Source organism: Myxocyprinus asiaticus, chromosome 28 (genome assembly GCF_019703515.2).
Source record: "Myxocyprinus asiaticus isolate MX2 ecotype Aquarium Trade chromosome 28, UBuf_Myxa_2, whole genome shotgun sequence".
Taxonomy (NCBI): domain Eukaryota; kingdom Metazoa; phylum Chordata; class Actinopteri; order Cypriniformes; family Catostomidae; genus Myxocyprinus; species Myxocyprinus asiaticus.
The window spans coordinates 30311842-30336883 of record NC_059371.1 but is presented as its reverse complement, the minus strand read 5'-3'; the positions used below and the strand labels follow the sequence as shown (position 1 = coordinate 30336883).

At 37.8% G+C, this 25042-nt stretch overlaps 2 protein-coding genes and 1 long non-coding RNA gene across 3 annotated transcripts in view; 2 read left to right on the top strand and 1 right to left on the bottom strand.

Moving 5' to 3' along the window:
• LOC127418660 (serine/threonine-protein phosphatase 6 regulatory ankyrin repeat subunit C) overlaps positions 1–11428 on the top strand; it is a 39776-nt gene extending 28348 nt beyond the window's left edge. The window contains exon 28 of the mRNA XM_051659335.1: positions 1775–11428. Coding sequence (XP_051515295.1) covers positions 1775–2025 — 251 coding nt within the window. The 3' untranslated portion in view covers positions 2026–11428. The remainder of the gene's footprint in view (positions 1–1774) is intronic.
• Positions 10805–19786, bottom strand: slc39a5 (solute carrier family 39 member 5). Its single transcript, XM_051659382.1, has 12 exons — positions 19682–19786; positions 18950–19127; positions 18292–18515; positions 17266–17395; positions 16564–16741; positions 16296–16465; positions 15510–15629; positions 14050–14107; positions 13804–13956; positions 13473–13553; positions 13065–13255; positions 10805–12865 (listed from the first exon to the last, which is right to left on the bottom strand). Exons 1-12 carry the CDS (start codon positions 19699–19701, stop codon positions 12716–12718), a joined length of 1653 nt encoding a protein of 550 aa, XP_051515342.1. The 5' UTR covers positions 19702–19786; the 3' UTR covers positions 10805–12715.
• Positions 13222–13992, top strand: LOC127418705 (uncharacterized). The gene is made up of 3 exons (XR_007893536.1): positions 13222–13321; positions 13426–13559; positions 13894–13992. It is a non-coding gene; the product is annotated as an uncharacterized LOC127418705 (long non-coding RNA).
• Positions 19787–25042: the final 5256 nt, after the last annotated feature.

Genomic DNA, 25042 nt, shown 5'->3' with positions numbered 1-25042 from the left:
GATTAAATTCATGGGAACCGGGGCAGAAATTTTACAGGTGTGCTGCTCGTTCGCCAGACCCAATGATAAGGCTGTGCATAGAGTATTGTGTCACCAAGGTCTTGACTTGTTGTTGGGCCACAAGGGCATAAATCATCATTTGGAATATGGCCCAATACATTTATATTGTAGTGTTACTGCTGAAACACATGTTTCATTTTTATTTTTTAGGGGTCATTACTTTTTTTTTTTTTTTTTAAATAATTTTATTATCTTCACTGAGGTCCACTTATAATGTCAGTAAAGTATTTTTTGCACCAAAACAGTCATAATTTAATAAAATATGATACATTTTCACCATGTCTCTGGCCCTCTGTCTGAAACGCTCGGTTTTAAGCTATCTGGTCCTTTAAGATTTCAGTGTAAATGCCCGCTGTTATGATTTGGCTTACTTTGTGCAGCCCCTCAAATTCAGCCATATTTCAAAATCATATGGAAGAAAATGAACAAGCTTCACATTATAATATATTAAACTACATTTCAGGGTTAACACATAACATACAGCCAACACATTTCATCTGAATGTATCAAAATATTCACTCAAGCACAGCAACTATCAAACAGTCATGACCTTTGAAACGTTCCTGAATTAAACTGTTTACTCATGGGTCCGGTTGTGTTTAACTGCCTCATCTTTCAATAACAGTTCCTCTGCAAAGCTTGAATCATACTTTGACTGGTTCACAAACAGTCAGCGCTGATATGAGCCCAAAAGCACATACAATCCACACTGAAATACAATCTGCGCAATCCACGCTGATATGAGCCCAAAAGCACATACAATCTACACTGAATACACAAACGTAATACAAACCACGGTGATGTTGGGTGCTTCAACAGGCCAAAGCAGAGACGTTGGTCTTCACATCTCACATCTTCCCTGTTTGTTTACACCAAGAACGGCCTGTGTTTCTTTCAGACAGTGGCAGCAGAAGACTGAGACGCGTTTTTAAATGTTGCGCTTGCTCTTAAAAGGCTGCATACTTCGCCGGAAATGCATCAAAACGATCAAAGACGTCCTTCAAGTGAATGTTTACAAAAGACCAACAATTAAATATAGCACAGATGGGTGCAAAAACGGTCCAGGATGAAATGGTGCAGCTGAATGAAATAGAATGGAGGACTCCTTTTTAGAGTTATAACTTGACATTGCGTCTTTTTTAAAAGAGGCGCGATGCATAATAACAGTCAAAGCCGTTCATCTAGTGCATTTTTATGTAGAAAAACATTTAAATCCAGATGGGCACATGAAGTGTCCTGTGTAAGTCCCCTTTGCTGTAAATGAATCTCCCATGTCAGGCCCTCTCTCCTCTTCACATGTGTAACTGAGCACCAGTGGGCGGGGCCAAGGGTGCAATGATGAAAAATAGGTGTTGATTTCTTGCTGAAGAGGTGGTCATATGCAGATGTATTTGGTCCTTGTGATGTCACAAGTTCCACAAATTCCAAACGGGCCATTTGAACAGCCATGTTTAAATAAATGCTCTTTCTATTAAGGAGGAAGTTTTTCTTTCTGAAGCTTGCAGTATGTTTTTGAAGTTCAATGAACTCTTATATGTCAAAAGATCAAGGAAAGTTTGATTCTTCATGTCATTGAGAACAAGTCAATTTGTGATATCATATTATCGTCAATTTAGAATGACGAGATATGGCTATTAATCATGGAAATAATATCTGCTTAAATGACAAGGTTTTCCTAAGCTAATATCTCTGTTTGTTGTGTGTGATCTTGCAGGTCATACGCCAGCCCTGGCTTGCGCATCCAACAAAGCTGTTGCCGACTGCCTAGCTCTCATTCTCTCAACCATGAAGCCTTCCTCCTCCTCCCCTTCTTCCTCGTCACCCTCTTCTCCCAGCCTCAACCTGCTCAAGCACTGTGGCATCACCGCCGCCTGCCCCCCTCTGCCCAATGGAGGCCTTCGCCATGGTTACGGCAAAGATCGCCATGGTGCTACCATTGGCTTGGATGGCTGCTTGACTGAGTGAGGCATTCTTACTCGCTAAAAAAAAACGCACCACGTGCAAAATCGCAAAGGGATCTTGCGCATGGTTGCTTAGTTTGGTCCTCTCTACACACTTAGATAAATCTATATGCAATTACAGCCACACATCCCTCTTGTGCCAGTGTCAAAGCATTTCTTTACGTCTCAGTAGAGAGAGAACACAAGAGGATGAATTTAGCTATTTATTTATATTTATTTCCTTGACTTTCCTCCCCCCGTCTGATCTTAAAAGGATAGTTCATCCAAATATGAAAATTCTGTCATCATTTACTGATCGTAATGTCAACCAGGTGACTAAATATGTCAATCTGTAACATTCTGCCTTGTTTGTTCAATGGAAAAAAGTTATATGACTTTGTAACAAGAAAAGGATAAAGCATGACAGAATTTTCATATTTGGGTGAACTGTCCCTTTAAATCCTGTCCATTTAATATGAGTGTAATATGTCTAAAATCTGAATCTAAGCCATTTATTTGAACCAGTATCCATCACTGGTGTGTCAGTCATTATTTTCTTCTCCATTTCGGTCAATTTGACTCTGTTAATGTTAGAATTATGCAGCTGTCTCTCTCCATGGTAACAGTGATAATGGATCGGTTTCCATATCATGCCTCCTATTCGCGTGACGCTGTGGCCTTGCATAGGAATTTACAGCCTGCCCTGAGGAACAATTTAAACGGGTTACACTAGAATTGCATGAATTTGTGGGACCATGTATTTGATAGTGGTCTTGTGTGTTTGTTTGTGTACGAGTGTGTGTGTGTATGTGTGGCGTCCACTTTTGCGCAACAGTTTTTCATCCCATACTTGACTCTTACGTTTTGAGGTTTTTATGTGAGGTGCAATCTGATTTAGCACAGATCAGGAAAAAACAAAAACAACCTAACAGAATCATTTTGACAGAAGGGAAAACCATACTACCTTAAGCCAAAAGACCAATTACCTTCTAATCGAGGGGTCTAATATATAATGCATGTTTACTGTCAGAGAGAAAAGGAATAGTGTTTGGATGAGTTTTTTGGAAATTTCGTATCAGGTTTACATTGGAGGTATTTGCTAGTCCAGATCACTGTTTGTAGGTGGGCAGAAGAAGAGGAGTCTTTAAGTGTCATGATATCGGGCATATAAAACATTACCAAGATACTACACTAAGGAAGTATAGAAAGCACAAAAATGTCATTACAGACTATTGAAACTACAAGTGTCATACACAGAACTTGCTCCTTGGGGCCTCCAGTTTTATTTATTTTATTTTCACTTTTTGGGTTGGCAGGGGCTCATAAAATATCTTCAGTTAAGTCTACTGCTTTGCTGGGTGATATTGCTTTAATATTTAGTGTGGAGTTGCTTTCACAGTGCCTACTGAATTATTATTTTTTATATTTCTTTTATTTTTGGTCTGTAAATGGTCTTTCAGAGTCGATAAAATGGTGCATGGGTTGACTATTTCACTATAATCCATTATGAAATGATTGACTGATAGTTCAGTTCATTCAGGAAGATCTGATTGATTCATATATCAGAACCCAGTTGGGTTTTTCTGACTTGGAGGAGTGTATGTGGTCAAAATATAAATGTATTTGTCAAATTTTGTGAATGACTGATTAGACTGTTTTATATTTGTTTATGGTTTTGGGGAGCAGTCATGGGTATGACCAAAGTTGATCAATTTCTAAATCAAATTTTATTAAGAACTGAAAGATATCTTAAAAAAAAAAAAAAAAAGCATTATCTTTTAAATTAAGTAATATACAGGAAAATATCTATTCACCCCTGCTTTTTATAAAATGCTTCCTTATTGCCAAAGTTAGATTAATTAAAGTTAAGATTGTGCTTCCAATAGGTTTTTTGCACCTAAACCATGAAATAAGAACATGTGAATGTGTGTTAGAAGCATTTTTTTTTTTTTTTTTTTTTTGTGTGTGTGTACCACAAACAGGCAATATTTGCTCAGTCGGTAATGAGACAATCAGTTGAAAGGGCTTTTAATTTTTTTTTTTTTTTTTTTTTTTTTTTTTTTTAACGAGCAAAAGCACTTACATGTTTTTCACAATTAGGAGGAGCTATACAAAGTAAAAAATCTATATTCCACCCTAACTGATTCAAAACATTTACAAACTAATGCATACGTTTGCCATGAAATGCGGACTTGTTCTCAAGTATACCAATACTGTTACTTTCATTAGTTCATTATAATGTTAATGGTGTAGATAAAGTAGCTTTGAAGTCTTGTTATAGTAAGTGATATTTTATTGGGGAATGAAGGTGCATTAGACAAACCAGATAAACTAATGTGAGACATTTTAAAGGCCATGTGGAGAATGTATTTACACGGATTTCTGAAATGACCTCTTTGTCATTTTAATGACAGGTTTTGGCTGCTACCAAAAGACTATATAGGCCTGATACAAAGCACTTGTTAATGAAAAAACACTTTTGCATATATCAGCATCTGTTCACAAGCTGTAACTGGGCAAATCTCTGACCTCCGAGTACAAATATGCTGTGTTTTAAAATTTTCACAGAGAAATTAATTCTAATGGGCTACATGACAGAGGAATTTCCATGTGGATGAAGTTAGATTAATTTTGGTGTATATTTACCTGTAGTATATTTAAGCTTGACTTTATCACTTACAGTAGTGTACAGTTTGGTGGATGGAAGGATTGTATGTGTAGACTGCACAGGGTACGATAATGAAGTGCAAGTTATGGTGAGCTTGATGTTATTTGCACTGCCAGTTATACTGCTTGTAGATGTACAAAAAAAAAAAAAAAAAAAAGGATTATTTATAAATTACATAGGATAGTCATACCACATGTAGTTGAGTTGGAATGAACTAGTGCCCGTGGAGCCTGTGAGTAGTTCTGCATTTCATTTGGTGCAAGAAAAAGTGCTGCTTTTGATTGTATCTTGGAGCTAATTTTTATAGAGGCGATCTTTGTCTGTTATTAGCGATAAGAATTCTACTCAGCCAAAACAAACTAAAACATACTTGCTTTAAATCCTCAAATTTGTAATTGTCTTATCGGCATTGCACTAAAATTGTTCATGTTTTGTCGAATGGATGGTGTGATGGTAGCAGCTTACTTCGTTGTTGGTGCGGAGCTTGCATGCATTAGTTTTTGAACAATTCAGAACTTTGGAATTTAATGCTTTCAGAATGTATAATAGACTGAGTTGTTGCATTTGATGTTCTGTAAATGAACAATAAGGGAACCAGTTACAAAGAGGCAATTTCTGAGAGAAAATATGAGTAGAATATAACTGATGTGGGGAGTTTTCTCCTCAAAATCATTTAGTGCCATAACTTTTTGTTTCCTTTCTCATTTTAATACGTTTGTAAAATGTGAATGAATGATTCCTTTGGTTCGATTTTTGTGTACGCAAGACCATTACCAAAATAAGAAGTCCAAGCTAACATAAGCTACTGTGCCCATTGTATATTTTTTCTTTTTCTTTTGGAAATTCACATAGTATGCTAAATAAATAAAAATGCCAGTACGTTCACAATCAGACTGTCTCAAAATGCCAGTATATTTTTAATTAAGCTATACTGATGGGCTGGTTTGCCCTTGGTGGAGCTCCCCTCCACCCATTGAAGTTGCTGAGAAGTCGAAGCTTTCATTGCTAAGCCATAACTTAGCATTTGCCCTTATCAATTAAAAAGGCCGGATTTGAGTCATCCAGTCAACGGCTCCTTCAAAAACAAATTTTTTTTATGTTCCATTGTGATTAGTTGAAGGCATTGATAATTTGGGGAAATGTTTATTTCTGCACAGTGGAATTATAAAATGCCTTAATTTTATTAAAAACTGAAGGGCAGATTTGAGCATTTACCTAGGTTTTCTCATTTTAATCTGAATCACCAAATGAGCAATTGTGCGTTTTTTTTTTTTTTTTTTATTTTTTTTTATACACAACTTTGCTATGAAGGGCCAGCTTTCATTGCCTGTTGACCAAGCTATAATGGTTGCAGTTACTTGCCGGCAGTTTAAATATGACACTTGGAAAAGTAGAGTTGTCTAATAATTGTAATCATTATGTTGGAAAGCAGATTAATTGTAGCTATCTCAGTGTCCTTATTGTGTGTGTCCATCCTTACATTTGTATTGATATCATTATTTTGTTTCTCACAAAGGTATTAATGGCTGATAGAATGTCTGATTTACCTCAGTGGACCTCAGTGTCCCTTCTACTTGAAAACGCATCCATTTAAGGCAATACTCAAAACACCCGTTTCATTTAACCTATATCTATCTCCCAACTTTTTGCCTTAAGAGGAAACGGTATAATTCAGCTGTCGCAGCACTTGAGAGATTTCGCCGTAAACCTTGGATCTCATTCCTCTAGCAGTGAGATTCATTAGAAGCACACAGTTCTATAGGTTGTCTTGCTGAAAGATGCATCATAATGGCTTCTGGCCTCAAAATCATAATTTTCAGTAATTAGGAATTTTTGCACTAGAAGGTATATAAATGTTACTTTCTTTTGTTTAATATATGTGTGTCAAGTCTTTACCGTAGCACATTAAATGGAACAGCTCATTTTGACCTTAAAATTAAAAAAAATGAGTCCTTGAAACTTTAAAACTCTAACAGAGCAAATAATCACAACAAAAAAATGTTTCTCCTAAATGAATTGTCAGGTACTGATTTACACTCTTGAACGTTTAACCTGAATCTATTAGAAATACAGCATTAAAAATGTGCAAAGATGGGGAAAAAAATAACAGTACAATGAACAAAGGAAGTGCAAGGTAAAAAAAAATGGGAATGGCTGAAGCAAAAAAAAAAAAAAGAAAAAAAAAATATATATATATATATATATATATATATATATATATTGCCCAATGACATTCTTTGCAAGCCAAGGTTAATGAATTTTGTCCCCATTTTTATTTCGTTATCTTGATTGCAACATTTAGGTAGTAAAAACTTCTGTGGTCCTATAAAAGCAAATCTTTCTAACAAGGTAAATAACAAGAGCACAATACTGAATTGTGCTATATGTAATTCCTCAAGAAGTGTGGTCAGAATTGCCTTGATGTTGCAATCTTACCTCAAACTAGTTGTCCTTAAAATCTATCGTGCTATATATACTGAAACATTATTTTTAAGTAGGCTTTTAGCTACGCATGCTCCGTGCAACTGGAATCCTAAGGTCGCATTCCTGAGGCCTTGTGAATGGAGAACATTGGAGTTTTCAGGAGGTGCTCTTGAACTTAGATGATGTCCTTCATCCTGGCTTAGTGTTTTGCTTCATACCTCTTATTCATTGAGTTATTACTCTATAAGCGCTAATATTACAAATTGTAAATCTGCTAGCGAATGAAATGATATATCAGAAAAAATAGCTGCTTTTTGTTGCTCTCACCAGCAGCTTGTTTTCATAAGGCTAGTTAGAAGACCACCAAAGCCTGACTGAATGGCTTATCTGACAGGGCACGTAGGGATCCCTTTAAAATTCATTGTTTCATATTTGACGAAAGCTATGCAGGAATACTTTCTTTTGATCTCACAAATTTGCATAGTGCCACAAGAGATAGCCCAAGCACTTCGTTCGCCGATCACAAAACTTCATCTTTAAATCCAAAACGCTGTCCTGATTTGCTTATAGGCTTTGGTTGAGAAAATGACTGCTTTGCGTGGCATGCTGCTATTTCTTTGGAGTCTGTAAGCATCTTCATCATCTCTTAAAAGTATAATACACTTTTTGACAAGTATGTGGGATTGTGCCTTTTGTTAACAAGTACATGCCACAGGGTATGGTCTTCCATTAACACCTTTAGTGAGCCTTATGAATGAACAACTGTTGTAAGATTCAAAAATAGCCACCATCCACGTGGTTGTGTTTTGAGTCATCAAAACACTCGATTGAATTTGTCACGACACCGCAGATGAATAAATAATATTTGTAAGTTTAATTCAACAGTAATGAGAGAGAAAAAAATACAAAATAAAAAAATAAACATTTGTCCGGTTCTAGCTAGTGACCGGTTCGAACTCTATGGAGAAACGTGTTTAGTTTTACAAAGTGTGAATTCTTTAGCGAAGTAGATGTTTGCCGTGTCGTGTTTGTGTGGTAATGCATCTGAGATTAGTTGTAACCCAGTGTCTTGTAGAATATTGGCATGACTCCTTTACTCTGTTGTATTGACGTCAAAAGTATCCACCTGAAATGGACTGAAGTGCAATAACTTTTTTGTGCGCCATAGTATCCTTAATGGAGGAAAAATGCCCTCGTACATCATCCATCATATTTCTTCTTCTTCGAGCAGGGTATTTTATTTTCTTATTTATTTTTCGGATTGTAGAAAACTCCTTCCTGCTTCGCCTCCATAAGTGGCACTTTCTTGTGGAATGTACGATGGACTTGTTGGAAACTGTGATGGGTGTCAAAGCCTTATCGATACTTCTTGTTCACTGGAAAGATGGCATATCTGTTTGTTCATTGGCTGATTGGTCAGAGTGCCGTTTTCCATATACCCTCTCCAGCGCCACTGAAAGTCCGTGTGAGCTTTTGTGGCTTGAAAGCATAATTTGTGTTTGTGTGTGGGGGTGTTTAGACCTAATTTACCTCTGATCATTTGATTTAATACCAAAAGCAAAGCGCATTGCCTAGGATTACAATTCCTTCTAATCGGATTAGAGTTTGGAAATGGTATCTTGAATGTTGTTAAACTGTGTTGGTCCTCCTTCATTGTCACCATTGACCTGTGAAATATGCAGTTTTATTTACCCTACATACAATATTTGAACTTTGGGCCAAATGTTATGTGGTACCAAAGAACCTTTAATTGCTGGGCGATTTTTCTTTTTTAATTTGTCGATGTCTGAACCATCAAGATCCCAACATTTGCCATTTAGTGTGTTTGTAAATTCTCAAAAAATTCAAAACAATTGTACTTGTGTCATAATGCAACATTCCTTTTTGAATTTCACTGTACCAGTCAAAATGGATGTACCGTTTAATAGTTGGCAACCAATACTGGGAGACATCTTCAGTAGTTTAGTCCAGAATAACTTCAGTTGTAACTTTTAAGGTCCTTTGTTTTGGCCTGAAGCAATCAATGATTTTACATTTGAACCTGAATTACAGGGAGCACACTGAATACGTACTCTAGTATTTCACAAAGTAGGACCAATGTATGTGTCTATAGAGATGGCCACTTGATTTCATTCAAGAACAAGCAATACAAGCATCAAGAGTCAATTGTATATTTCTTAAGATTTGTTGGCTCTGGCTACTATTGGCCTTGCTATTTAATCTGTGGCACCTTAGGTTAACACCCTCTTCTTGTAACTGAAACTTAACATAAAAGATTTCAGTGCTAAGAGAGCCTTATTTCAGTCAAACTGAATGTGAATTGGATGAGTGCAGGATTTGGCCATTTTGAAAGGACTGACTTCAATCAAGTGGACTTTTGAATCCAGTTTCACTTGGATCCACTGTCTATAAGACTTTGCAAAAGTTTGCTGTTACACAAGCAAAAATACTACACCGTGGCTACGTTTCCATATTCAAAACCCAAACGGCTTGGATGGAAACCCTTTCTGATAAAACAGGGTTACGATCACTGCTTCCAAGCTCTGCTTGACATGCCAAGTATTTCGCTACCAGTTAAAATTCGTAATTTGCGTCGTAACATTTGCACTGGCATCAGACAAAGTGACTGTGATTCAGTGTTCAATAAAAACAAAAGTCACAAAACGATGCACTATTTACCTGAGTATTTGACCTTTGAGCCGTTAGGTTGAAATACGAAACGATCCTGGACTTGTAGGTGGCATTTGTCCGATCCCAGATTTTGTTTGGTGTTTCAACATTGTAAACGTAGCGACCGATCTTGTAGGGCAGCACCCAGTGTGTATGTGTCTCCGTATGCGAGTGTGAAATGAACTGGGGTCATATCAAACCCTGTATACCTCATCGACATATCTGCAAATATTCTTATCCTGTTTTTAAGTTGAACGTGTAGGAGATACCATCACCAGCAAACGCCTGGGACCATTGCAGGGTCTACTACATCACACCAATTCTGTATCAATGAACAAGATCGTAACTTGCTTGCATAAAACACCTACCACTCTGCTTTAAGCCTCGCACATATCCGTGGGGTTACCAAGACTATGGTTTAGATTTAGCGAAACATGAGGCATTTTAAGTAGCATTATTCCTACCTCTGTGTTACAGCTTGATGCATCAAAATCTCCACCAGTTGTTGAAAAATGGAAATAAATATATATGTATATGGAACAGATATATAACTTATAACCAACAATCGGTGATTTAAGACAACAGTTAGTGTGCTCGACTGTGTGTCTGTCTGTGTGTAACATATATTTACAAGTATACACAACAGAGTACCACTGGAATGTGAAGCCAGACTGTATTATGATTTTTGTGTGTATTTTTCTTTCTCTTTGTAACTTTCTCCCCATTATATTTCAAATGATGTCATATGTGTCTCGCCTCTATCGCTCATTTTTTTTTCTTTTTTGCTTGTTTTGACAAAACGGGAAAAAATAGCCTATACTAGCTGGCATTTACATTTGTACTAATTTTTTCCCTGGTTTTGGTCTCTCTTTTCATTTACACTCACTTCTAAATGTTCACTGTGAGCGCTCTGAACTCAAGTTTACAGCTCTTTGTGGTGTGTAAGTGTATCTGGTTGAGTTCAGTAGAGTGCATGGATAGTTGTGTGACTTTGGTACTGAAGCAACAACTCCATTTTCTACTGGTGGTGGGGGTTTGAAAGGGGGTTGGTTAGTTTGAGTTATGCACATTCATTTTGTTCAAGGAAAAAAAAGGGGGTATATGGAGTTCCCTAGCCTTACGCCCTTCCAAAACACTATGCCGGTCACCGGCTTTAGTTATATCAGCCTCCCTACCAACTTTGTACCTGTGTACGTATCCATTTTAGACCTAGGTGCAAGCGGCAAATTCGGTAGATTCTGTCCAAATCTGTCAGGGTCAGTCATGTGACCCATCCTAGACCATTGGAAGGAGAACCCTCACCCTTTCAACCCCACAAAAAAAAAAAAAGACCTCAAGCCATTCATTTCCTTATGTGATAATGCAATCCTGAAAGCACTTTGCCTTGTTAATTCATAGTATGAGCTTTTAAATGGTTACTTGTTACTAACAGATGTGAAACTCTGTACATGTATTTAAGTAAGAAAGAACATAGTCATTTTTTAATTTGAGCTTATTAAAAATGAATTGGTTTCTCTGACTTTAAAGACAAAATAAAAAAAATAAAAAAACTCCCATATGGTTTTATTAGTCAGATTCATGAACTGCTGCAGCCAGTAGGTCTTGTCATTCAGTATCGTGGCTTAGAATTGGTAATGTTGAAATAAAATGCTATTGCTACATTCAAGTGGTTGTTGTGTGTCTATGCTTCATGTTCCTCTTGACACTACAAGAATATGATGTTGGCATGTTTTAACAGCATATTTTATTAAATATAACTTGTAGACCTGTTTGTGATCTGTTATACAGTAGGGTTCAACATTGAAGCACACATTGAAAATCTGGAAATTAAGTTTTAGGATTTGAAGAAAGAAATGATGTAAAATGAATAAGAAATATTTGATTCTGCACTATTTCTATTTCTCAAATAAGCAAATTTGTGACCTTGACATTAATAAAGGATTTTTTCTGGGTTCGATTTAAGCTAAACTCAATTTACAGCATTTCAGCATTTGTGGCATAATGTTGATTTTCACAAAAATAATTGACTTGTCCTCGATTTAAAAAACAATGACAATTACAATGGAAGTGAATGGAGCCAGTCTATAAATGCTACAACACGCATTTAAAAAGTATAGCCATTTTACATGTTAACGTGATTTTAGTGTGATAAAATCACTTACTAACCTTGTGGAATATGCCACAAATGCTGCTGATTGAACTTAATTTTTATAGGACCCAGAATATTCATTTAACTCCTTTTGGACGAAAGGTACGATTTTCTTGCTTCCATTGAAGCACACAAGATGCTCTTTAAATTGAAAGATTTTAAATCATGCTGAGATAACATTGATAAATCAAGTTTCGTAAAAGACTCAAAGCTCTGTCAGCTCGAGTGCATGCTGTCATTAAAACAAAAGGGGAACACACCAAATACTAAGAAACTAATAATCAAGTACATTTTTCAATTCAAATTTTCACACACATTGTTAGGCTGATAATGTAATTTGTAATAATAAAACTGTATTAAATTAGAAAAATGCAAAGTAGAAGCATTTTCACAAGTGTATCACTTGTTGTATCATAGGCCTTTTTAACACCTTGATTTTGAATGACCAATGGGTGCACATTAATGTACAAAAAAAGGCTTAAAACATACAACAGTATACCAATTATTTAAACATGTCTTCTATTGCAGTTAGTAATATGTAAGTTCAATATGTAATTCAGAAAATCTAATTGTATTTTACAGGGGGTTAAAAAGTTGATCTAAAGAAAACAACTAATTTAACAGATGGCCATACTTCTTTTATAGCAATCCATTCAGTGCACTCTCTTCAGAATATCCAAATAGGAAGAGACCATCAGTCAGTAGCTCAATGACTGACATGGTATATACACAATACTGCAGGGTTAGACAGGAATTCTCACACCGTCATGAGAATGCCATTCCATTTGTACAGTCATTATATCTTCAGCCGTCTCCCAGGTTAACAGCAATGTGGTCTTCAAAGAGGGCGACGCAAAGCATGATGGCACCCCCTATCAGCAGGCCCAGACTCTGCAGGAAGAAGCGCTTCAGAGGGCTCAGAGACCCAGCATCTCCATGCAGCATTTCAGGCATCTAAGGAAACAGTGTCACATCTTGTAGGTTATGTAAAGATATTGTATTCATTATGAATGCTATGCAGATTAAACAAAAGTCTCCAAGAAAATCAACAGAAGGACCTGGCACAGACTCTTGCATGTCATAACACCTAAAGAACAGAGGGATGAGGGGAAATTTCACATTTTAGCAAGCGAGATAATCTGGTAATTATTACCATGTCAGCAAGAGCAACATAGAGGAAAACCCCAGCAGTGATGGTGAGAATCCAGGGAGAGTGTGCCGCCCACTGGTTCCCCAGTGCTGTGCCAGTCAATACACCCACAAAGCCCAGCAGAGCTGACACGGCGTTAAACACAGCCAGCCTGCGTATAGGCCAGCCTGCAGCCAACAGCACCGCCAAATCGCCTACAGAGAAGAGGAAAGAACAAGGGTGTTTACGTGATACTGATTCACAATGCAGAACATCTACAGGTGCAGTTTATTCAGTATTATTGTTCCTGAATAAGATGAAATTATATGAATGAGTCTATAAATCAATGAATGGATTCTGTTTGCATTTTGATTACTAATACTAGGAATAACTAGAAGCTTGTTGACTTTGTGGTTGTGGAGTCTGTTGTACCTAATTCATGAGGAAGCTCATGGCAGAAAACAGCGATTGCTGTGCTAAGTCCACCCGTCAGACTCTGAGAAAATGCAACACCTAGAGGTAAAAAAAAAAAAAAAAGTGAGAAAATATATAACTTGAGATGAAAACAGACTCACCACCTTGTAAAAAAAAATACAATTATTTTATTCATAAAGTACAGGTGCGCTTAGTAAAATTTTGTTTGCTAATTTGGGAGTGTACATCAAATTTAAAAGCACTATTCTTTAGGTGTAAAGATTTTTATTATTATTATTTAGTCTTAATGCACTTTTAATGAGTGATCATTTTATGTATAACCCCTTACCAATGGCTAGTCCATCTGTAAGATTATGTATTCCATCTCCCATGACCACCATCCATGCCATGCTTCTGATGCCAGTCTTCTCTGACCCAGGCTGCCCATGAGAATGCCCGTGCCCAGACTCTGAATTCTCATTCTGATTGGGTGATGAGGAACCTAAGACAGAGTCCAGATCAAATGAGCTGTTTCATAACCACCAATGTTTTTCTTCTGGTTTGCTATTTTTCATATGTCTGAAATTAAACGCACCCTGCAGTGCATCCAACTCCCTTCCAGACTCTGTATCATGCCTTCTTTTCTTTAAATTCTGTCAAATGTAAAGAAAACATAAAATAACAAATTATCCACAGACAACCTCTCCTCATCTCATTCCTCAAAGTTTTCCTTGATCTTTTGAAATGTAAACATTTGTTTACACAGTACATTAAAGTGTACCATGTAAACATACTCTGTTTAAAAACTGAACATTTCCTTCCTGGTCCATGTACTGTAAATACGCAGCATAAATGAGTAATTTCAAAATCATGATAGTTATGCATATTTTACCCCCAATTCTCATATCCGCAATGTGAAAAAATAAAAAAATAATTAAATTATAAAATAACACGGCATAGTCGTACTACCCTGATACTTTCATTTTTCTGATTTAAAAAAAGCAATGTACAACAGCATCTTTTTTACTGAAATACAGTAAATGAAAAAAGACTGATGGTAATGAGAATCATCACTGAAAACAATGAGAACAGTAAAACCTTTGGATGCATTACAGTAATGAGAGTCAAGAGGTAAAATGTGCTTAAGTGTCCTGAACCCTTCTTTTATACATATACAGTATTTTTTATTTTATTTTTTTGTATTGATTTACATCTTGCTGTTTCAGTCTCTAGGAATGATCATGACAAGCTCGATAACACTTCCTACCATGGCGCTAGGAAGTGTCATCGGGCTTGAAATCATGATTGCTAAGGAGAGTGCTGATGTCAAAATTTATAGTGAAAAAGGTGTTACATTTTTGATCTGTTCTCACCCAAAACCGATTAGATTTCTTCAGAAGACATGGATTAAACCACTGGAGTCTTATGGATTACTTTTATGCTGGCTTTATGTGCTTTTTGGAGCTTCAAAGTTTTGGTCACCATTCACTTGCATTGTATGGACCTACAGAGCTGAGATATTCTTCTAAAAAACTTTGTTAGTGTTCTGCAGATGAAAGAAATCATACACATCTGGGATGACTTGAGGGTGAGTAAATAATGAGAATTTTTCTTTTTTGGTGAACTACTCTAAGAAATTAATAGTAATTTTAATACATATGTATAATATCATGAGCACTCACATGAGTTAAGGACTCCAGTCATATCACTGACCTTATAAAAGCTGTTTAATTCTACATGAAGAGGGTCCCATCATGGGGGTTGCCATACAGGATCGCATGACCAGCAAAATACTACTCGTTTAATCTCAGTAACAGCCCTGTTATGGGACACCTTCACTCATTTATTAAATTAATCATGGCTGACTGAGAATAGTGAATTTCTACAATGGTATTGGTAACTGAAATCTTTTGCATTTGAATGATGCTGCATCCAGGCCGATGTGAATCCAAGACAACATACATAAAACATGGCTGAGTGCATCTTTAGGTCTGCTGGTCTAAAATAAACGTCCAAGGTAATATTAGACTTTCCTGCATGTTAGATAAAACTCACCTTGAAATGTTGCTTAATTCCCAGAAGACTCTCAAACACAAACAGAAAGTAAACTCCTCCCAGCACACACAGACCCTTTAACACAGCATCATGATGTTCACCATGTTGACTAAAGATGGCCTGAAATCACAAGCAACCAGCTTGTATAATAGCACTTAAATACATTGTACATTTATTTACATTTGTTCATTTTATTTACGTCATATTGTTCTTAGCCAGATTTACTTTATAAATCCATACCATAAATATGTATATACAAAATGTATGATTGTTTTAATTATTGTCATGTCATGTTTATTTGCATTCTAAAGTATATTACTGACACACATTATTTAAAATAATGTATTGCATTTTATTTTTCAAAGAATTACCAAATAGTTTAATAAATAAGAATAAATCACTCAGATGTATATATTATTTTATTGTATTTTTTACCTAATACAGTAAGTGTGATTTTTTTTCAAGTTTAATGCAATTTAAAGTATATTTTAAGGCACAATTTTTAAAATAATTTGTTACATTTTATAGTTAAAGAATGACTGAAAAATTACAGAAATTAGAATAACAGAAGATGTATATATTATTTTTCATTGCATTTTGCACCTAAAACACCGTGTTTTTTTTTTTCATGTTTATGTGCCATTTAAAGTATAACTAACACACATTATTTAAAATAATTTGTTTAATTTTATTTTCAAAGAATTACTCAATAATTAATAAGAATACATAACCAAGAAGATATATTTATTGCATTTTGTAACTAAAACTGTAGGATGTATTACTTACATGGGGCAAGAGGTGCAGCAAGGCATCTCCACAGAGTGTGCCCACTGCCATTCCAGCCATCGGGCAGAGGAATGTTTGGAGGCTAGACGGTCGAAGCAGGGGTGCCAATCCCAAGACGAGCAGGGAGGGCAGACTGATTACAAAGAGAGCCAAGGAGGCCCAACCTAGTGCTGAGATAAAATCACCTTGTAACCTTTACTATCATGAAAACAAACACAAGCCGATTCTGATATCACACTTATTTGTCGTAAACAGTTAAAACACACACTTCTGAGGAAACCCTCACTGGCTTTGCTCCCCTGTCCATCCACCTCTGTGTGTCGTAGACAAACTCCGCTGTCAATCTGGTAGAGAAGGGCAGGGCATAGGAAGGTGAAGTGGGCAGGAGTGATATGGGATGCTTGTCCCAGCCCAAAGTTCCACAGGAGCTGGGTAACATTCAGACACTGCAATAAGGAAATGAATAAGGTGGTAAAAGATTCAGATGTGGGAAAGAAAAGAGACAATATACAGATGGGTGACATAGAATCACATTGTATTATGGTTTTCTTATAGGTACATTTTGTCTTAATTATTTCATCTAAGCTGTCAAGAGTTTTAGTCTGCACCCAAAAAGCATTTTTCTCCATTCCAATTCAAAAGTTGCATTCAGACTAAATATATATATAAATACTGTACATATTATATATATATATATATATATATATATATATATATATATATATACACACACACACACACACACACATATAGACCCTTTGGTTTCATCTCCTCTTATGCTTAACATAGATTGACCTCAAAAATATGTTGACCCCACTGAATCTCAAAAAGAACATTCAAGAGCATTTGAACTGAATCTTACTGAATGCACAATCAATAGATCTTTGGTCATGTGATAATGTAGTGGATTCAGTAGTAGACTTTGTACATTTACAACACTCTGATAGGAAGTTCATGAATTAATACTCACATTCCCATGAAGGTGTTTGTCTGTCGGGTGATCTAAAAGCAGTGACACACTTTCCTCGAGTTTGTGTCTTAGGCCGGGATGTGATTCTGTGGATGATCCACTAAGCACTGGTTTAATGTGAGGTCTAGGACTGAAAGTTTAAACTAGATTTATTATTGGTTTTGGTATAAATATGATTTAGGTATAAAAATAAACCCCAACAGTGTGATCAGAACCCAAAGATAAGAGGGTTTTATTTTGCAATAATGTGAAATATTACTTAACCAATAAATAACATGAAAGAAAAAAAAAAACTCACAGCAGAGAGATCCTAGAGACATGAAACTAGCACAATGCAGTAGAATGGTTGCAATGGTCACCAGTTAAATATACAGTTTAGTAGTAATTTTACAAAAATATTTGACCGCAGAATGCTGTGACTAACCAATCAGAATCAAGGTTTCAAGAGATCTGTGTAATAAAAGTGCGGAATGGTCCTTTTTCACACTTCTGGGTTTTGGAATGTGGAAGTAAAAGATTACAGGGTAAACTTCGATAGCGGTGAATGGGAGATCATGGCAAAAATAAATTTTTGCTTACCATTTGTTCCAACAGCAAAAGAAAAAAACTGCACTTTTATGTTTCTACAACTTTACAAATGACGAAAAAAAATAAAGAGCGATGGATTCAGAAGAGAGAAGATGGCAAATTTATTGTCACTCTCTCAGCAGCTGTATTAGAAACCTCATCGCATCTGTGGTAACTCGTTTTTGAAAACTAATTCAGGGTAATATAATACAAAGTATAATATTATACATTTACAATAATTCATTACAAAAATGGCACATATTAAAAAGTTTGCTAGATTAACGCTGCTAAATAAGCCAGAAACACGTCATCACACTCTGTTAAAAGTTTTAGACAGTTCATTGACAAAACGCATACTCGGAACCAGATAATCACACATTGGAAATTCAAAGTGAAATATTCACAGTGTAAATGCTACACAAAACCAAAATAGTGCTAAAGGCAAATGTGATAACAGACCTTTCTGTGAGTGGGGGTGGGGTTGTGGACCCATGAGGATCACGATGGTCTTCATGTGAGTGGGAATGGGGTAAGGGTTCAGAAGAATACTTCACCCCTCCTTGTCGGATCTCCAGGACACTGACCTCCCCCAGACCTAAACTTCCCAGTAACTTTTGCAAACCCTCATAGGTCAAAGTCCCATTGTCCCCATACTGAAGGAACAGGCGTTGCAAGTAATAACCCTTGAGGTGAGAGAGTTTGAGAGAGCTTCATAAATGATTATTTGGACATCAGACATAATTCTCAAGGTCAACATATCAGTGTCTTTATGATGGCACATCAGGGTCATAAACTCAGCTGGCCATCCCGACCCACGAATTTCAACATAGGTGCTAAAACTGCAGCCCTTACCAATTTGGTTTTGAATGATTGAGTCATTGCTTGATAACATTTTGCACACAAAGCTACCCCCAAGCAATGAGGGGTTTTTTTCCCTCCTTGATCTCTTCATGTTTTAAAGAATCCCTTTTGGAATGTTAATGGGCTGTGGTTGACCTACATAATCAGGCAAGTCGGGACGAGTAAATCATAACAGAGTAATCTAAGTTTCTATGGATAAAAGGCCTCTATCAACATAGAAATCAATCATCATTTAAATTATAGTCAGAAACATTACCTGCTCTTCAAAAGCTTCTTCTAAGTGTTCCTGTGTAGATTTGACTTGTGAACTTTCATTAAACTTCCTGAGCCTGTCGGCCTGGGCTTGATGGGCATGATTTGCTAGTGTGAGGTTTGGTAGTATTATCACAGAACTCATATAGTGGTAGAGCACAAGCTTGAAGCTCAGATTCATCCTTGAGGAAAATAACAATGTGTATCTTTAGTTAATAAAGTAGAATTGAAAGAGAATTTATGAATGAAGCAGTCACAATTATACAGCTGGGTGAATAATTCATGATCCAAACTTGTGCATAAATATTAATTTAGTATTTTATGCAGGCCATGTTAAAATCCTTCTTGGACACTGTAACCCTAATTAAGTTAAATTAAACATTAATGTGCAAATACCAATGTGTGTATATGAATACAAAAATCTATATATCTATACATATATATATATATATATACACACACACACACACACACACACACACACATACACACAATAATAATATATATAATACAATTATTTTAATATAAATACAATTCTTCTTACTGTAATAGATGGTTTAACACAAATAATAATAATAAATATATTTGTAAACTTTTAGATATGGACTCTTATTTAACAAGCTTGCAGGAAACAGTGCAATAAATTTATCTAAATCATGCAAAGTATTTAAGGTCTCTAAAATGAACATTTAAGAAAGAATTTAGGCTTTAAGTGATTCTGTGATCATCTCTTTACCAGACTGTCTGTCCAGCCATGATTTCTCGCAGTCTTTTACACCCGATACATGATCTCCGGTATCCTCTCCGCTGCTAATGTTGAAGCATGAGAAACCGCGCAGTGTTTTAGATAAGCAGAGGTTAATGTTTCACTAACAGACAGCTGTAAGCCTATGGGTGATTATACGGCGGGAAAGCATTGATCAGCTTGGTTTGTCTCATGACTACGTGACGTAAATACAACTCGATCTCACTCCAGGCCTAGCGTCACATCAATCATGGGACAAACTGAAAAGAGTTCCTCCGTATTGCTATATTAACGTCCAAAAGCAGCGTGCACATGCGCAGATATGTAGGCTACACATGATTAGATGGATGGATTTACATATCGACAATACAGTACAATATTGATATCTATCTGTCCGTCCATCCATCCATGCATCCATCCATCCGTCTGCCCATCTATCTATCTATAGTGCATCCGGAAAGTATTCACAGCGCTTCACTTTTTCCATATTTTGTTATGTAACAGCCTTATTCCAAAATTGATTAAATTCATTCTTTTCCTCAATTCTACAAACAATACCCCATAATTACAACGTGAAAGAAGTTTGTTTGAAATCTTTGCAAATTTATTAAAAAAATAAATAAATAAATAAATAAAAAAATAAAAATAAAAACCCATGTACATAAGTATTCACAGCCTTTGCCCAATACTTTGTTGAAGCACCTTTGGCACCAATTACAGCCTCAAGTCTCCGAGTATGATGCTACAAGCTTGGCACACTTATTTTTGGGCAGTTTCTCCCATTCTTTGCAGGACCTCTCAAGCTCCATCAGGTTGGATGGGGAGCGTCGGTGCACAGCCATTTTCAGATCTCTCCAGAGATGTTCAATCGGGTTCACGTCTGGGCTCTGGCTGGGCCACTCGAAGACATTCACAGAGTTGTCCCAGAGCCACTCCTTTGTTATCTTGGCTGTGTGCTTAGGGTCATTGTCCTGTTGGAAGAGGAACCGTCACCCCAGTCTGAGGTCCAGAGCGCTCTGGAGCAGGTTTTCATCAAGGATGTCTCTGTACATTGCTGCATTCATCTTTCCCTCGATCCCGACTAGTCTCCCAGTTCCTGCCGCTGAAAAACATCCCCACAGCATGATGCTGCCACCACCATGCTTCACTGTAGGGATGGTATTGGCCAGGTGATGAGCAGTGCCTGGTTTCCTCCAGATATGACGCTTGCCATTCAGGCCAAAGAATTCAATCTTTGTTTCTCATGGTCTGATAGTCCTTCAGGTGCCTTTTGGCAAACTCCAGGCAGGCTGTCATGTACCTTTTACTGAGGAGTGGCTTCCGTCTGGCCACTCTACCATACAGGCCTAATTGGTGGAGTGCTGCAGAGATGGTTGTTCTTCTGGAAGGTTCTCCTCTCTCCACAGAGAAATGCTGGTGCTCTGTCAGAGTGACCATCGGGTTCTTGCTCACCTCCCTGACTAAGGCCCTTCTCCCCCGATCGCTCAGTTTGGCCAGGCGGCCAGCTCTAGGAAGAGTCCTGGTGGTTCCAAACTTCTCCCATTTACGGATGATGGAGGCCACTGTGCTCATTGGGACCTTCAATGCTGCAGACATTTTTCTGTACCCTTCCCCAGATCTGTGCCTCGATACAATCCTGTCTCAGAGGTCTACAGACAATTCCTTGGACTTCTTGGCTTGGTTTGTGCTCTGACATGCACTGTTAACTGTGGGACCTTATATAGACAGGTGTGTGCCTTTCCAAATCATGTCCAATCAACTGAATTTACCACAGGTGGACTCCAATCAAGTTGTAGAAACATCTCAAGGATGATCAGTGGAAACAGGATCAATTTTGAGTGTCATGGCAAAGGCTGTGAATACTTATGTACATGTGATGTTTTTGTTTTTTATTTTTAATAAATTTGCAAAGATTTCAAACAAACTTCTTTCATGTTGTCATTATGGGGTATTGTTTGTAGAATTTTGAGGAAAATAATGAATTTAATCCATTTTGGAATAAGGCTGTAACATAACAAAATGTGGAAAAAGTGAAGCACTGTGAATACTTTCCGGATGCACTCTATCTATCCCGTCTATCTGTCTGTCTGTCTGTCTATGTATCTATCATCTGTCTGTCTGTCTGTCTATCTATCTATCCGTCTATCCGTCCGTCCGTCCATCCGTCTATCTATCTATCTATCATCTGTCTGTCTATCTATCTATCATCTGTCTATCTATCATCTCTCTGTCTGTCTGTCTGTCTGTCTATCTATCTATCTATCTATCTGTCTGTCTGTCTGTCTATCTATCTATCATCTGTCTATCTATCATCTCTCTGTTTGTCTGTCTGTCTATCTATCTGTCTGTCTGTCTGTCTGTCTATCTATCTATCTATTTGTCTGTCTGTCTGTCTGTCTGTGTGTCTATCTATCATCTGTCTGTCAGTCTGTCTGTCTGTCTATCTATCTATCTATCTATCATCTATCTATCTGTCTGTCTGTCTATCTATCTATCTATCTATCTATTTGTCTGTCTGTCTGTCTGTCTGTGTGTCTATCTATCATCTGTCTGTCAGTCTGTCTGTCTATGTATCTATCATCTGTCTGTCTGTCTGTCTGTCTATCATCTGTCTATCTATCTGTCTGTCTGTCCATCCGTCCATCTGTCTGTCTGTCTATCTATCTATCATCTGTCTGTCTGTCTGTCTATTTATCTATCTATCTATCTATCATCTGTCTATCATCTCTGGAACTGCCAGTCAGCTGTGAACAAAGCTGACTTCATTCCAGCCTTTGCCACGCAGTCCACCCTCAGCATCCTGGCACTGACAGAAACATGGATATGTCCAGAGGATACAGCAACACCTGATGCTCTCTCCAACAACTTCTTCTCTCACACCCCTCGACACACCGGTAGGGGTGGGGGAACAGGTTTGCTCATTCATAACAACTGGACTTTTTCACCACACTTTTCACTATGTAATAATACTAGTATTGAATTCCATGCTATTACTACAATGCAACCCACAAAAATACATGTTGTTGTCATCTATCGCCCTCCAGGTCAGCTGACAAACTTTCTTGAGGAGTTGGATGTCCTGCTGTCCTCCTTGCCAGAGGATGGTAGGCCACTTGTGGTTCTTGGTGATTTCAACATACACCAAGACAAGCCCCAGGCCACTGAATTGAATACTCTCCTGGCCTCATTTGACTTGGAAAAACTACACACCACAGCAACTCACTGATCGGGCAACCAGCTGGACCTCATCTTTACACGTAACTGTACAAACTCAAATATTCTTGTTACTCCTTTACATGTCTCTGATCACTACTTTGTTCAATTCAACATGATCCTCCCATCTACATTAAAACAGACTCCACCTTTGGTTTCCTTTCGCCATAACCGCCGTTCCCTCTCACCCTCTCGCCTTTCCACTGCTGTCTCTACCTCTCTTCCTTCACAAAATGTATTTACCACGTTTAATGTAAACACTGCCACAGACACACTAAGCTCTACTTTAACAACCTGTCTAGACAACATCTGTCCTATCTCCTCTAGGCAGCACGTGCTACACCACCCAGCCCCTGGCTGTCTGAAGTCCTTCGTGAACATCGGACTGACCTCAGAGCAGCTGAGAGGAGATGGCGGAAATCTAAAGATCCAGCAGATCTAGGTAAATATCAGTCCCTGCTTGCAACTTTTACAGATAACGTTAAATCTGCAAAAACCTCCTATTACCAGAACAAGATTAACAGCACCACAGACACTCGCAGCTTGTTTAGAACATTCAACACATTTCTCTGCCCTCCCCCTCCACCGCCTGACACATCACTGACAGCAGATGTCTTCGCCACATTTTTTACTAAAAAAGTTAAAACCATCAGCAATATATTCTCAGCACCACACCCTGTCAAACACCTGTCTCCTGTATGCAACTCTTCTGTCTCTATGTTCTCTCCTCTGACTGACACTGAGGTCTCTAAACTCCTCCTCTCCAACCACCCCACCACCTGTTCCCTTGACCCCATTCCTTCTCACCTTCTCCAGGCCATTTCTCCATCCATCCTACCTGCACTCACACACATAATTAACACATCTCTACTTACAGGCACTTTTCCCACTACATTTAAGCAGGCTCGAATAACCCCGCTGCTGAAGAAACCCGCACTTAATCCCACACAAATAGAACACTACAGACCAGTCTCTCTCATCCCATTCATGGCAAAAACACTTGAAAGGGCAGTTTTCAATCAAATCTCTGCCTATCTCTCACAGAACAAGCTGCTGGATGACAATCAGTCAGGCTTCAAAAGTGGACACTCCACCGAAACTGCCCTGCTGTCTGTCACTGAGTCGCTGAGACAGGCGAAAGCTGAATCCAGATCATCATCCTGATACTGCTGGACCTTTCTGCAGCCTTTGACACAGTCAACCATCAGATCTTATTCTCTACCCTCTCCTCGCTGGGCATCACAGGAACTGTACTTGACTGGTTTAATTCCTATCTCTCTCCTTGTCTTTCCAGCCAACCCTGCTGTTGAACACAACATCACTGTGCAGCTGGGTGCAACTACAGTAACGCCTTCCAAATCAGTCAGAAATCTAGGGGTAACCATTGACAACAGACTAAATTTCACAGACCACATCTCAAAGACCGCAATATCATGTAGATTTACACTCTACAATATCAGGAAGATAAGACCCTTCCTCTCTGAACATGCCACACAACTGCTTGTCTAGTCACTTGTCATAACTAGACTGGACTACTGTAACGCTCTCATTGCAGGCCTCCCTGCATGTGCAATTAGACCCCTGCAAATGATCCAGAATGTAGCAGCACGTCTGGTCTTTAATGAACCAAAGAGAGCACATGTTACACCACTCCTTGTCTCTCTCCACTGGCTACCAGTTGATGCACACATCAAATTCAAGGCTCTGATGCTGGCATACAGAACAGTCACTGGGTCTGCTCCAGCATACCTAAAATAATTTATGCAGAGCTACGCGCCCACTAGAAGCCTGCGGTCGGCTAAGGAACGTCGCCTTGTTGTACCAACACAAAGAGGCACCAAAACACTTTCCCGGACTTTCAGCTTCATCATACCACGTTGGTGGAACGACCTTCCCATCTACATCCGTGAAGCTGACTCACTCTCTGTCTTCAAAAAACGACTAAAAACACATCTGTTCCATGAGCACTTAACCAGTCATTAAAAAAAAAAAAAAAAATTCCTGTTGCACTTTATTCTGTTTTGAATACTGTTATGATGCTAGTGATACTTTGTAATACAGCACTTTTCATACCACTGTCTTTAAGATGATTCGCTTATGTTTTCCTCTTTTGTAAGTCGCTTTGGATAAAAGCGTCTG

Bases quoted from the DNA above. Each gene is read 5' to 3' on its own strand.
- slc39a5 (XM_051659382.1), bottom strand. From the start codon at position 19,701: ATGGCTGGACAGACAGTCTG. The intron at 17,396-18,291 runs GTCTGTTATCAC...TTAAACTTTCAG, and splicing joins CCACCCCCACTCACAGAAAG to TCCTAGACCTCACATTAAAC. The intron at 16,742-17,265 runs GTGAGTATTAAT...TCCTTATTGCAG, and splicing joins ACAAACACCTTCATGGGAAT to TGTCTGAATGTTACCCAGCT.